The following is a 15,688-nucleotide window of genomic DNA, read 5'->3' on the forward strand; positions in this document are numbered from 1 at the left end:
TGTCATGGCCACAGTTGAAAGCCACATGTAACAAGGACACACAGGTAATCTGCACAGTACGGAGGAAAGGCATCATTTTCTGACCGCACAATACTATAACCGTTCAACTGCTGTTCCTATCATCTGCTGTAACCCTGATGTTAAAGAATAAACACCTCTTTTGAATGAATCGGTATTGACGAGTTCAGCTATCTGACGAGGATTGTCCGCAGTGAGTATATCTGCTTATACAGGCCAGGCATAGAGGTCTCAGCAAGGGATATATTTCGCTATCACAACGTTTGGAGTCAGAATATCTGTAAATTACTTAGTTTACTAGTTTATCTACAAACTGCTGGTGATTTTCTTTTTTAACCTCCAGCCATAGTGACACATTGTGAAAGTGGTGCAAATTGTGTCGGAACTCTTAGGACCCATTGCACCATACCATGTACTGTACCAGATCAATGCAGGTCATCAAGACAAGATGGTAACGAGGGCCCTGCCCATGAAGGCTTACAATCTAAAAATGCAAACATGTATACATGCAATGGATGCCACCGTAGGCTGCACTGCTGTGCAGGGACCTAAATGGAGTGTACAATACACTCCACAAAAAGTTTTTTTTTTAAATACCCTCTCCGTGATGTAATGGAGCCCTGGGCACTATGCTCCATATGTCCCGGTCATGCTCTGGTTAACACCTTTTTGGGATGGGGTACTTGCTGTGATTACCATGCTGGACCCGCCGCATAGACTGGCAGCCTGTCTCCTTCATATGACGGACTGTTCTATCTCCAAATACAATACTTTCTTGACTGTGCACCTCCTCAATGATGCTCATGCCTGTATCCCCCTAAGATGGAAATAACCTAGCCCTCTGACCATGCGTATGTGCATTAATAATGTTAACACTCTGTGTATGGAGGATCTGACCTCCAAATAGAAGAATGATTCAGGCCCACTTGGATGCATTGGCTCCTTTTTCAGACCTCTTTTCTGCGTGAACTAATCGACCCACCTCCTTGATCACATTTTTGTTCCTCCAAGGAGGTTTGTACAGTATGTGAGGCTGATTGACCTCTAGACTAGGAGTTGCCTGATCTCCTTTTTTGGAGTAGTACGTTTCCATGAAGTCACCCTCTTTCTTACATGCCGTGGAGTGCAGGTTTATCCTCCCTTGCCCCTTCCCTCCCTGCACTTTGTTCTGCTATCTCCTCATTGTATTATTCCTCTTCTCTTTTCCCCCTCTAGACTTCATCTGTCCTTTCTCTGAGATACTTGTTTTATTTGAATATGCCACATTGCTGCTTACTACCCTACCTTCTGTTAGCTAAGATGATACTGTTTTCACATAAATTTCATATGCGTTGACATTATAAGTATATGCCTTTGAGACTTCTAGTTTGTCTCGTTCCTGTTATTTGTTTGCATTCATGCACTTTGGGTCTCATGTTTTATGCAATATTACTGGCTCATGTTATTGTCAACCAGCTTGCTGTTACTGCATGTTTCTAATAAAGTACCTTGAATTGCAGAAAAAATACATATTTTTTTCATGTGTTTTAAGTAAAACTCCCCAAGATATAACGTAATATTGTATTCAAATTAGCATTCACAGCGCAGGCCAAGAGAACGCTTATAATGGAGACAGTTAGATGTTTTTGATGAGTCCATATGCTTTAACAAGCAACAGTAATAGACACCGTTAACTGTAATGCATCTCTCATTAAGTAGCCAGATGTGCTAAATCGCTGGAGCCAGTTTGGAGCTGAGAAAAGGGAGGTTGCGGCTCTATCAGACGCTCTCGTTCTGGACCGCTCTTTTTATTAGCATTGACTGATGGGGTTCAAGGTCTGCTACAAAGCTAAATACTTTTCAGTCATGTTCTGCTGGAGGGATTTGCATTTTGCACTCGCTAACATTTATATCTCTTTAGAGGCTTTGCAATCCCCAAAGAAACATTTAAAGCTAATTTGCAGAGTTTAAAATAAACAAAAAATTATTCAAAATAATGTACAGGGTGCATGTCAGTGATAAATACTGCGGCTTGCATAAGTCGTGAAAAATGAGGGATATTTCCTACTTAATGAACTGTGACTCTGCCTTGCTGTGTGCGTCCACATTAATCTTCTTTACTATATGTGGCATGGGAAAAGATATTAGTGAAAATTGAAGCATGATCTATTTTTAGCAACCACTAATGATTTTTTGTCCTCATGAAGGCCAACTCCACCTAAAAATGATATTTTAGCTTGGCCTGGCTCCTGACATGTCAAATCATATGCTGCCAATATCTCCCAGGTACTCCAAATGTGGTGTATCCCCACCAGGATTCTCAGTTGTAGCCAACTGTCATGGCTAGGGTTGCCACCTTTAATTCCAGCGAAACCTGAACACTCTAGCAACGCATGGAAATTACTACCCCTCAATTTTTGGGGGGAGAATGAGTCGCAACGTATTAATTAATACGTTAATTAATACCATTAATATCTAAATATTACAGTCAAGACTATTTTCAGCGGGGGGCCAGTAGCCCATAACTTAATTTTGGTTGCCCCTGTCTGCCTGACATCTTTTGCCAGGGTTCAGCTGCCATGAAACCCGGACACAGGTATCAAAACTCGGACTGTCCTGGTGAATCCTGGACAGTTGGCAACCCTAGTCATGGCCATTAAAAAGCCAAAATGATGTAGAAACCTTCCCAAATGATTGTACATAATGGAGAGGAATGTAATGTAGAAGAGACACACAGCTGGCCAGTCCGGCTGCAAGACATAAACACTGTTTTGCTGCAGCAGGTCCTATACATTGTACAGATTTGCCACTTTACAGGCGGTTTAAGGGGAGCAGTACCGGAATCCCCATACACTTTTTTTATGGCCAATAACTTGCATATAAGCCTTCTTACAGGGCACAATTGTTTTTGAAAGTTCTACCCCCATAGACGTGCATTGAGTTCAAGTTCAAATTCAAACTTTTTGGATGTTCTAAAGTTCGAATTGGGGCTAGGAGTATAATTGGTGTTATAATCACATGTGGAAAGGTAGATTAAAGGAAAACTATGGGGTAAGTGTTTTTCCCCATAGTTCTCAGTGTCACGGGAGGACATAAACTAGCGTCTTCCCATGACCCAAAGCTCAGTATACTGCGAGCTACAGCTTGCGGTCTACTGAGACCGCCGCAGCTGCGTGCTTGACAGTCCGTTCCGCCAGTCAGCACTGGAGGATCGGACAGGGGAGGGGGGGGAATCCCTGCAGGGAACCGTGAGTGACAGTCACGGCTCTCTGTAGGCACAGGATCGAGAAGTGAGCGAGCGACGGTATGTGTTTGCTCACTTCCAGATCTATTGAGCCGACGTGTGACAGTTTCATTGTCACACATCGGCTCGAACTATGAGGTTGAGTGAAAATCACTCACCTCATAGTTCTCCTTTAAGGCTTCAATAAGATGACATAGTGGAAGCGTTACTGTGTGGTATATTGGGACTTGAAGTGTAGCGTTAGGCCCCATTCATGGTTTTGGTCTTTTTTCCAGGCTTTTACCCCTTCAGCATTTGTACACGTGTTTCAGGTTTGAGCCTTTTTTTAATTATTATTTTTAGCCAATAAAAAGACTGTTACTAGGCAAGAGAATGCATGAAAAACACATGTTATGCACATTTTTGCACGTTTTTCAGATGCTCCAATTGAAGTCTGTTGGGGCCAAAATAGACCTGGAATATCCCCTCCTCTCTTTGCTGGCATCCATCGCCAAGGTGAAGTACATCACTGTGCATGCGTGATGACGTCACACCATGGATGTCATGATGCATGCACGGCAGCAGCCACCGCTGTGCACAGTGGTGTGATTTTTATTGCAAGGAGCTAAAGGCACGCACCGCTCTAACATGAACTATTTGAGCCCATGGGAAGCATCTATGTTTTAATTTTCTAATGTAATGCAAAGGTGAAGTTCCAATTAAGCCTTAACCTAAAATGGAGACACTTCATCTACCGTTCTAGCTACTTGAATTAATGTAACAAACAACAGCACCCTCAGGATTCATTCTTTGCATTTGCCTATATTCAAGAAAATCCTAATCATGCCGTGAAACCTTTCGAGTAATCCTGATGTTTGGCGCATCCCAGTTTGACAGGAAAGGTGCGGTAAATTGGCTCCATTCCATTTTGAACACGAGTCCTATAAGGCCACTAAATAAATCAGCGTAAAGAAGACCATTCTAACGTGGCCAGTAAGGATTAAAGTCTTACTTATCTATTTTTAGCTTTGTAAAGTTGGTCTCCATGGTCACCATAAATCCTTTTCATATCTGTCTTTGAATTCAGTAGCTGCGATGTTTATGGAACTCATCTGCTCCCGGTATCCTTGTAGTGACCATCTGGATTGTGCCGGTTGTAAGCACAAATGCGACAGCGAGCAGAAACCACGCCGGGCTTATCTATCCCCGGTATGCTCGTGGTCATTTAATGTATATCGTTTTCATGATAATGTAAAAAATTAAAACCCCACCGGAGAGTCCGAATGGCCATGTCAAATAATGGCTATAAAATAGGTAGGACAACCAGTGACGGAACTATCGCCATAGCGACCCAGGCGGCCGCTATGGTGTCCGGGGGCACAGGGAGGCCAGAAAGAGGAACAAAGGGGTCCCCCTGATGTCATGCGGGCCGCCTGGGTCGCTATGTAATTGTAGGCTGCTGGCAGTTGTGAGGAGGAACATGTCTCTGTTAGATCACCGACAACCTGTCAGTGATCTGTGCAGCAGCGCGTTCCTCCTCACAGCCGCTGCTGAGTCAGTGACAGCAAGCAGCTGTGGAGGGGTAGGCTGGGTCGGGTGTCGGCAGTGGAGGAAGAGGCTGGACCCAGGGTTGGCAGCGGAGGAGGAGGCGGGGCCTGGCGACGGAGGAAAAGGCGGGGCCTGCCAACAACCGTGGAGGAGACGGGGCCTGGCGGTGGAGGAGGCTGACAGGTAATAGGTGTGCAGGGGTATGACCAGCCCACCGGAGACCATGCAGAGCCCACTATAGAGAGTCTATTGTGGGCTCTAGAGGGTCACTCTCAGGTGGGCTGTGTGGGATCGCAGATGGGCTCTGCAAGGGGCGTAACTAGAAATCACAAGGCCCCATACAAAATTTTGCTACGGGGCTCCGTGATTTCTAGTTACACCCCTGAGGACAAGAATAAAATAAGGAGCGTGTATTAGGGCTCACTCACATGACTGTACAGTGCCCGGCATATTCTTGGGCCAGGAATGGCCAGGTATTTGCATTCAGCTGCGGCCACTCGATGACAGGCTGAGAGGTTCCATAGCTGTCCACGTGTATTTGCACATAGAGCGAATAGCTACGATCAGGGACCAATAGGCGACCCTGGACACAAACAGTCTGCATACAGGGCCGCTCATCTGTCCCTAGCCACATGCAATCACTCAAAGTGCTGTGGGCAGTGCCAACCTGTCATTTTATGTTCTGTCTATAGCTGAACATAAACGCCTGACTGTACCCATCCCGAACACAGTGTATGGTCAGGAACGCCCAGGTGAATAAACCCTGTGGCTGGATTCACACCATTGGGGGCTGAGCTGGACATTTGACATTTGAATGGGCTCAGCTCCTACCACCATGTTCACCACCACCAGTTTATACCACCACCAATTCATACCACCACATTCACCACAACCAGTTCATACCACCACCAATTCATACCACCACATTCACCACCACCAATTCATACCACCACATTCACCACCACCAGTTCATACCACCACCAGTTCATACCACCACGTTCACCACTACCAGTTCATTCCAGCACATTAACCACCACCAGTTCATACCACCACCAATTCATACCACCACATTTACCACCACCAATTCATACCACCACATTCACCACCACCAATTCATTTCACCACCACCAATTCATTTCACCACCACCAATTCATACCACCAGTTCATACCACCACGTTCACCACCACCAGTTCATACCACCATGTTCAGCACCACCAGTTCATACCACCACATTCACCACCACCATAGGGTTGCCACCTTTGCTTTCAACGAAACCCGACCACTCTAGCGACGCATAGAGGTTTTTTGGGGAGAATGAGTTGCAGCTTGTTCATATGTAAATAGCGCCGCCCATTCCTATGTAAATATCACAGTCAAGACTATTTTCAGTGGGGGGCCAGTAGCCCCTATCTTAATTTTGGTTGCCCTGTCTGCCTGACATCATATGTCCGGGTCTCAGCTGCCATGAAACCCGGACACAGCATTCAAAACCCGGACTGTCCAGGTGAATCCCGTACAGGTGGCAACCCTACACCACCAGTTCATACCACCACCCAGTTCATACCACCACCAGTTCGTACCACCACGTTCACCACCACCAGTTCATACCACCACATTCACCACCACCAGTTCATTTCACCACCACCAGTTCATTTCACCACCACCAGTTCATACCACCACATTCACCACTACCAGTTCATTTCCCCACCACATTCACCAACACCAGTTCATTTCACCACCACCAGTTCATACCAGCGTGTTGCGGTGGTGTGTGCTGGAAAATGCACCTCATGCACTCCTTTTTTTCAGCACAGCAGGGTGTGACGTGGTACAACTGCATCACATCATTCTGTGACAGTAAACTTCATGAAATGCCACTCATGACATTTCAATAAAGTTCTAACAAAGAAAAAATGGTAAACAGTGTGATATTTGTCCTCGTGACCGTTATCACTGCAAGTGAGAGAAAATCCCACATTTTGGGTTGTCTCCAGAACAGGAATAGATAGAAAAGCTTCCACTAGGGACACTAGTTTTGGTGACCACCAGGGATTTAGCTCTATTTGCAGGGATTTCCTCTCACTTCCTGTTGTGCCTATTGGACAGGAAGTGAAGATAAATCCCCCGAATAGGAATACAGATGGGGAAAAAAAGCTGACGGGTTATAACCCTCCCTTACTCTATCTAAAAAGTTCTCCTTTAATACTTTACAATGATGAGTCGGATTCCTTTTAATAAGGACGTTTTAGTGTTTATGATAAGAAATAGAGCTGCAGCTAACGATTATTTTAAAAATCGATTAGTTAGCCGATTATTAAGTTCGATTAATCGGTTAATCGGATAAACAATAAAATACATTTAAAAAAATGGCTCCAGTGAAGGGACTACTAGTTTGTATTGAGGTTGTAGTCCATCACAGGAGCAAGCTTGGAGCGGTGGAAAGAAATGTGTTATATTATGAGAGACATGTTATATTATAATAAGATGCATGTTATATTATAATAAGTTGCATATTGTAATAGGATACATGTTATATTATAATATGATCCATGTGATATTATAATACCATGCATGTAATAATACGATCCATGTTAAATTATGTTATTATGCATGTTATATTATGATAAGATACAAGTCATATTATAGTATGATGCATGTTACATTATAAGATACATGGTATATAATAATATGATGCATGTTACATTATAATATGATGCATGTTATAACAAATATGCTATATTATGATGATATGTGTTATATTATAAGATACATGTTATAAGTTATCACATTATGATAAAATACATGCTACGTTTTAATAAGATACATATTATAATGAGATGCATGATACATACAAATGAGCAGTACACTAGCTGGCCAGGTGTCACCATGGAAAAAATCACCATGGAAACGTCATCCAGCACCATAGACAGGGGCAGTATCACAAACCCCCTCGCCTATCTCTCCTCCTGTGCTCCCTCGTCTCTATGGTGTGCGCGAGAATGCGTCATAGGGGGCGGCGTGCCTGTGGATGGCGGCGTCGCGAGACGGTGCTGGAGGTAACACGGGGATGCCGAGCAGGAAGCCACAGGCGAAAGTAAGTGAGCGGGGTACGGGGCGCCGCCTGGGCAAAAACACCGGGGGAGGCAGCCGAATTCCTTTAATGGTGCAGAGCTGTGTGTGGCGACCAGGAGGCTGTTTGTTGCAGGGGAATTGTTACATGACTTCTGCGCAAACCAGAGGAAAGCCTCTGCTGGGTATAACAGAGTAATTCAATGCTGGCAACACGTTACCATGTGATTGTACGGTCCGCTTCCTGTTTACCACCAGCTGGGTGGTGTGAGGGATTTCCTGATAGGATGGTAAAGCTATTTGTCACATTGCACCATTGAGGATATTGTACAATCACATAGTGACGTGTGTGGCTGACTGGCTACTGCGGCTCAAACCTCTTTTAGTCTGGAAATGCTGGAACTTGTGGTTCCCCTGGGTAAGGAGCCTGCGGGCAGTGTTTGTCATCTGTGTTTTGCCTCTATAAAAGTTCTAGGATTGCTCCTTTAGGTTTGCATTAGCTATTTAAAGGCAGAGTCCACCTTATGCAAAAATATAATACATGCAACAACATAATAAATTGGAAAAAAATGTGACTTTATAAAATGATTGCTCTGAAGCCTGCAGAGCATTGTGCCTGCAGATCATCGCACTTGTAGTCCAATGTTTACTTCCTCCAACCCCATAACCGAAGGGCCGTACCTCCGTATAGACCTGGGGCTGTAAACAATGCCTTGCACAGGCCCCCAGGTGTAAGTGGAAGTACAGACCTTTTGTTATTGGGCTGGAGGAAGTAAACAATGGACTACAAGTGTGATGACATCACCACCCTACTGCCCACTGTTGAATCCCTCTGCAGCGGTTGCAGGTCTTCCCATTCACAGATCCCTGTTAATAGATGATGTTGCTATTCTGCAAGGAGAAGCACCCAGTAATTCGGGGGGAGTTGGGAATGTGACAATACTTTATGTAACACCTAAATATCTGTGTGATGTGAAACATGGTCTTAAAGGTGGACTGTGCCTTTAAAATAGAAGTGAAGGAGCTTTTACCATAATGAACGCGTATCATAATTGCACATTCTGGCACACTGACCACGTGACGTGACCCCCTTGTTCCCCCTCGCTGACTCTTCCATCTTCTCCCGGTCATCTTTTTTGTTTTGTTCAGCTGACTTGATTGGCCGAGTCTGGGATGACTTATTCCGGCATATGCACAGGGGAGTTAATGGGAATCTTATTAGGGATGCATCAATGCCGGTGTTCTGTCGAAATGGCCAACTCGTCGAGATCTCCAACTCGTAACACCACATTTGTTGTGAGATTTCGACGAGATGGCGCTAGTGCGCGTGCGCCAGCCTTAGCATTTTTCCAAGCCTCGTCGACTTGCCCAATTGCCCTAAGTGTGCCAGTGCGACCTCGCAATCCTCATTGGGTTCTCCAACTGGCATCGCTGCCTGTGCCATCGGATGCCCGCGCAGCCGCACTAACACGAATTAGAGAAAGTGATACTGCTCTTAGGTGGCCGCGCAGGCGCACTGACGTGAGTTGGACATCTCCATAGAACACTGTTTTTTCGGTATCTAGTACAAGTGCCGATATTTATCTTTTTTGATGCTCGCCGATACCGGTACTTTTTGCTAGCGTGGAGCCGGCTTCCCTGGCAATCGGGAATCAAGCTGGCGTGTCATTACCCGCCACCCGGCTTCTTGTTTGCCTGGGCAGATGGCTGCATGCTGATTGGCTGGGAAGCCGGCTTCCTGGCCGACCAGCATGGAGCCAGCTTTTGGGCTAATCGGGAAGCCGGGTGGTGAGTCATTACTTGCCGCCTAGCTTCCTGATTAGCCCGAAAGCTGGCACAATGTTCCCTCGCAGCACTAACTGTAAGTTCCGGTATCGGGGAATGTATTGGAGCATTTGGGCGAGCACGAGTACTCACCCAAATCCTCGGTATCGGCACAGATACTAGTATCGGTATCGTTGCATCCCTAGTATCTCTGGTCAGAAACTAAAAATAAATGTTTCTGTATTGAATTTCCATAAGTTCTATCCCACTCCTACTAACCATATCCATCTAGAAGTGTGTAAACGTTCTTATTGAAGATGCCCATAGGATGGACTTCCTCAATGCACTGACACAATTCCACTCAGCCCTCTGAATATGCGCTTCCTTGTGTCACCACTCTCACAGAGCCTGCCTTGTGAACTACAACTCAATACCTGAACAATGTAACATTATCATTGCTTGCTGGACGCAATGCACGATGAGATATGCAGTCTTGACAAATAGAGATTGCATCACATTAGGCAGCTTGGAAAGAGACGAAAAGCACACTGGGAATCCAGGAAGTTGGTGAAGGTGATGAGCAGACGGAAGGCAGGAACAGGTGTTTCCTCATTGGAAATGTTTGGTCACATGGCCGCAAATTAAGATCCTTCTGCTTCTGTGAAGCCTAATGAATTGTGTATTGTTAAAACACACGTGTTACACACTATGACATGAGCTCTGCAGTATTCGTGTCCGTGTCATTCACACAGGTAGTGTGCTGCCTATTTACCCCATTCACATTTGTGAACGGGACCAATCGCATGAGTCTCACAAGTTGCTCCATGAGTCTTCTACGATCAGCTGCCGTCTGTACAATACAATGGCAGCTGCCAGTACCTGCAGCCATATTGCAGCATATGCGATTACGTGTGAACGGCTGCGGGTGGTTGTATTGTACGGCTGGCATCTGATCACATGAGAATCACAGAGCAATGCGTGAGACGAATGCGATTTGCTTTATTCGTGAATGTGTACAGGGCCCAAAATGATGCCTTGCAAATTCAGTCCAGTCATCTGTGTGCCCTTGATGAGCCAACAGCTGTACGTGGTGGAACTAAATCCTGACTACTGTCCGGTCTGCTTAATTTGCTTTCAGTGTCTGAACCAATAGTAATAGTATAATCTGTACAACCTCCGCCTGTGTTTTTTTTTTATTTTTTTAGGGGCGATCAGCCAAAACCTTGAAGTCGTTGCAGTTTTCCAACCCGGGGCGGCAGACTGATTTCGCCCCAGAAACCAGTGCGCGAGAAAAGAGGCGGCTGAGCAAGGCGGCAACCACAGGATCAGAGAGGTTTGTCAGATGTTATGCTCTGTCCAGTTCCAGTATTATGTGAGCTCTGTCACTGCTTATAATGAGTACAGATGTCCTGGAGGCAGGAAGGCATTTCCACTGCACGTATTGTCCAGGTCCTGCTGTGCTATGGCTATATCAGCTGGCTGTGTCTGCCAACAGGTAAGTGGGGTCTTGAGGCTGGCTGTCATTCTTTGGGCCAGCCAAGGCAGACCCACCCACTGTGTTGTTGGCCCTGTGTCCAAGGGCTTTTGTTTGCATCAGATGGGTTTTGTGTTCCCATCCAAGTCTATGGCAATACAAGACCCACTTGATGCAGGTCAATTTCACCTGATAATTAAATCTAAATGATCTCAGAATTATTTCAAAATGTTGTCAAACTGATACCATTGACACAGAACCAAAGTCCGTCGACCCGGGCCCTAAATGAGTCAACTCTTGAGATACAAATTTCATTGACGTCACTTTTGGTTACCGCAGGGGTGGACAAATTAGTATGGAATTCAGGACACAGTATGTCCAGTCCAGGAGCCTGCAGGATTTTGTAGGAGCCTTCTCCATTGACCACAATTAGAGAAAACCTCAAAAATGAAATGCCGCCTCTAATTATTAAGGAGCATTGGCTACCTGGTTCCTGGGATTTGTCCCGTCCTGGGTTACAGCATACATTGTGATCTCAGTCAGGTGTATATACATTATTCCCTTCATTTTGTGGATTAAAAAAGTATTATTATTTATTTCACTATACGGCATTGGAACAAGAAAATTGAAACGCATGCAGCTTTCTCATTGGGCCTGTAATCTAAAAGGTTGCATTGGTTTCCTTATGGCCAGTGGTGTTCACATGAAATATTCATGTATTCCACTAGATGGCAGTACAACACAAAGGAAAGTAATTGGACACAGCCAGCGCATAGTTGCCTTAAAGGATAACCTTACTTTTTGGCAAAATACATATCTAGAGTTACAAGTGGGATTTAAATAAATTACTTGGGTCTCATTCAAACCAAGCACAACAGCGCTGGGGATCCCCGAGTCAAATCCCGGTCAGGACACTATCTGCAAGGAGTTTGCATGTTCCTCCTGTGCTTACATGAGTTTCCTCCGGGTAATCCGGTTTCCTCTCACACTCCAAAGAAATTATGGAAGGTTAATTGGCTCCTGTCTAAATTGGTCCTCCTATGTATGCATACATGTGAGATAGGGACCTTCGATTGTAAGCTACTTAAGGGCAGGGACTGATGTGAATGCCCACTATGTGAACGCTGTGTAAATTATCGGCTCTATATAAATACCTGTAGTAAATATAAATGATGTTATGCATTAACATGTGTTTCGTTCAGGTAGCCCATTATAAATGGAATGCCAACATCCCGCAATGAATAACAAAAAACACAGTACATCATAACACAGGGAATGTGTGTTGTGATGCGCTGCAGCGCATTGGGCTCTACTGTACAATATGCACAAGTGGGAATAGGCCTTATATATACTTGCATGCCCTTCCTGCAGCATTGCTGTTCCTAAGCAGCCCTATGGTATAGGGAAAGGGTGTTTGTGATGTCTACAGAACAAAAAACAAGTGCAAATAGTTTGTAGTTTCACATTATGGCTCCCTTACCTTACAAGGGTGCCCTTCTCCGGTGCTATGCAATGCAACTTTGGTCCCCTGTTACCATGATCTCTACCACCAGCATTTCCAGACTCCCAGGCGGCATCTTCTTTGGCAATTGGGTGGCCACTGATGATCCTCCTATGCATGCACTCGAGATGCATCCTCCCCGGCATCGGGCCCATTGACGGCCATGAATGGGCTTAGAGTGCACACTGCAAAGTGCAAATGCCATACAGTGAACACAGAATAAATCACAGGGGAAAGAGAGAAGGTTTTTTTTTGATAGAAGATGCTTTGCATGTCTCTTCTGCCAAAAATTCCTTCCTACTAGCAATTTTTTATTTTCTGACTTGACTTTCACTTTTATATGAAAAATAAGATCTCAAAGGTCCCCTGTACACATTCAATTTTCCTCCTGGCCTCTTTTCTTCACTGTGCAGGCCTGACTACAAGTTCCATACAGATGAATGGGAAAGGCCAACTCTGCTCCCCTATATAGTTGACGGAAAGAAAATTGTACTTTATTTTGTGCTGATTTCATTTACCAGAGTAAATCGTAGGGCAAAGGGGACAGTGTTATGTAATGAGTGCCACACCCCTGATAGTTTAGTTAGGAGACAATGTGGAAAAGCGGGTTTTTTAGGCACTTTGAACGACACTTTGCAAGAGTGTTTTTATGTAAAAAATATAAATTTTATTCAATACATAGTTAAAATAGAACAGAAATTAGTAATAAAAACCATAGGAGAAAACACCTCTAATCTCCACCAGTACCCTCAGATACGGTTAGCATCATTGGTCAGCCTAAGTGGTACAACTGTATAATTAATTGGTAGGTCTTAGCTGTGATTGACACAGTTCAATTGATAGGCAATCCAAGGCAGTTAGTCAGGTGTGGGATAGGGTGTGTGACAGAAGATAACTACATGGATGTTTGGAACCATCAGGTAAGTCAAGGTGAGTTCGATATCGAGCTCAGCCAGACCTAATCTAATTGGTTCAGAACAGTGGCTTTGAAAAGTAATCCACCTGATCTGACCCGCGTTTCGCGTACATGAAGAAGCGTTATCTCTCACCAATTCCAACTCCCTGGGTCAAGCTAAGCATTTCCATATATTTCAGGACATGATTTGTACTGCTATGTACTACGTCTGTTTTTATGAATTGTTAAAACATTTTTGATATACTGGTTGAGACACATCAATTGACGCAATCCAACTAACAACCGAAGATCAGGTGGATTACTTTTCAAAGCCACTGTTCCGAACCAATTAAGATTAGGTCTGGCTGAGCTCGATATCGAACTCACCTTGACTTACCTGATGGTTCCAAACATCCATGTAGTTATCTTCTGTCACACACCCTATCCCACACCTGACTAACTGCCTTGGATTGCCTATCAATTGAACTGTGTCAATCACAGCTAAGACCTACCAATTAATTATACAGTTGTACCACTTAGGCTGACCAATGATGCTAACCGTATCTGAGGGTACTGGTGGAGATTAGAGGTGTTTTCGCCTATGGCTTTTATTACTCATTTCTGTTCTATTTTAACTATGTATTGAATACAATTTATATTTTTTTTATATAAAAACACTCTTGCAAAGTGTCGTTCAAAGTGCCTAAAAACCCGCTTTTCCACATTTGTCTCCTTCTAACCATTTTATTTACCAGAGAATTTGTTTGCGTCTAACCAGTGTGCTTCTTTTCTGTCGCAGACAAACGATCCCGTCAAAGAACAAAGTGTATGACGCCAGAGGTATCCTGATAGCCAGTGGAATGGATCTGTGCGATTGCCTGGATGAAGACTGTATGGGCTGCTTCTATTCCTGCAGAAAGTGCGGCTCCAATAAGTGCGGCGTAGAATGCAGGTGTGATCGCAAGTGGGCGTACGAGCAAATCGAAGTGGAAGGAGGGGAAGTCATCCGTAATAAACATGCTTGAACTGGGGTGTTGGCAATGGAGCACTGCTGATCATTTACAGACCTAAGACCCTGTAATCAATGACTAGTGAAGATTTCTGCAGGAACGGAGCTGATTACTTCATGGTGTTGAAGGCCATTTAAAAGAATAATGAGCAGGAAAAAGCCTCTATGTTCTTCTGTGTACAGACTCTGATGAATTCTACGTCTCTTTTATTGTAATTAGGAATGCACCGATACTGGTGCCATGTGCCCTGATTATCAGGAAGCCAGTCGGCGCATCATGACCCATCGCCTGGCTTCCTGAATTCCTGGGAAGAAGATGTACTATCGAAAGAACACCGGCTTCACTTGCCGAGGCTGCTTGGCTTCCTGACCTGTTGGGAGGTGGATCAGGAGGTGCCGTTCAGCTTCCTGACCAATCCGGAAGCCAGGCTGCCTAGCAACAAGTGAAGATGGCTTCCTAGCCAATCAGGAAGCTGGGCGGCTTGTCATGACCCGGCTTCCTGATTGGCTAGGAAGCCAGGTTCATTCCTTGCTAGGCAGCCTGGCTTCCTCACCAATTGGGAAACCAGGAGGCAAATCAGGAAATGCTGCCCAGCTTCCTGATTGGTTAGGAAGCCAGGCTGCTGAGGAACAAGTGAAGCTGGCTATCCTAGCCAATTAGAAAGCCGGGTGGCACGTCATAATCCACCTCCCAGTTTCTTGATTGGCCAGGCTGCCTAGCAACAAAGGAAGCCAGCTTCCTACCCTATCAATGATTGGAAAGGAAGCCAGCTCCATGCTCCATTGGCACTGCCTCAGATCTCCCTCTGACCGGAAGTTCCAGTATCCGAGCATTTGGACGAGTACTCGCCGAAATACTCGGTATCGGCACCAAAACTAGTATGGCTATCGGTGCATCCCTAATTTTAATGTTTGTTTTACTTACTTTTTTTTTCCCCATTGGTAAAGCTGTTTGATAGCAGCATGTTCATTAAAGCTGAACTCCAGGGAAATGATAAAACTGCCTGTGCACTGCTAGAGTTAAAACACCTTTACACTCTAGGGTACGGTTAAAAAGCAGTTTTATTTGTATTACCCCCTCAGTCCCCCTGGCAACGGCACTGTCTTCTTCCCTCCTACATCCCTGTTGTGGGCATAGCCTGAGCACCCCCGCTTACAATGCAGGACTGCTGGTTCAGCATTTTACATAATGGCGTCAGAGTGCATC

At 44.9% G+C, this 15,688-nt stretch overlaps 1 protein-coding gene across 1 annotated transcript; it reads left to right on the top strand.

The window, feature by feature from the left end:
* The first annotated feature begins 7,768 nt into the window (after nucleotides 1–7,768).
* Nucleotides 7,769–14,497, top strand: ARL14EP (ADP ribosylation factor like GTPase 14 effector protein). The gene is made up of 3 exons (XM_018567830.1): nucleotides 7,769–7,863; nucleotides 10,808–10,935; nucleotides 14,272–14,497. Exons 1-3 carry the CDS (start codon nucleotides 7,798–7,800, stop codon nucleotides 14,495–14,497), a joined length of 420 nt encoding a protein of 139 aa, XP_018423332.1. The 5' UTR covers nucleotides 7,769–7,797.
* The last annotated feature ends 1,191 nt before the right edge of the window (nucleotides 14,498–15,688 follow it).

Source organism: Nanorana parkeri, unplaced genomic scaffold, assembly GCF_000935625.1.
Source record: "Nanorana parkeri isolate BGI_ZX_2015 unplaced genomic scaffold, ASM93562v1 scaffold30, whole genome shotgun sequence".
Lineage (NCBI taxonomy): Eukaryota > Metazoa > Chordata > Amphibia > Anura > Dicroglossidae > Nanorana > Nanorana parkeri.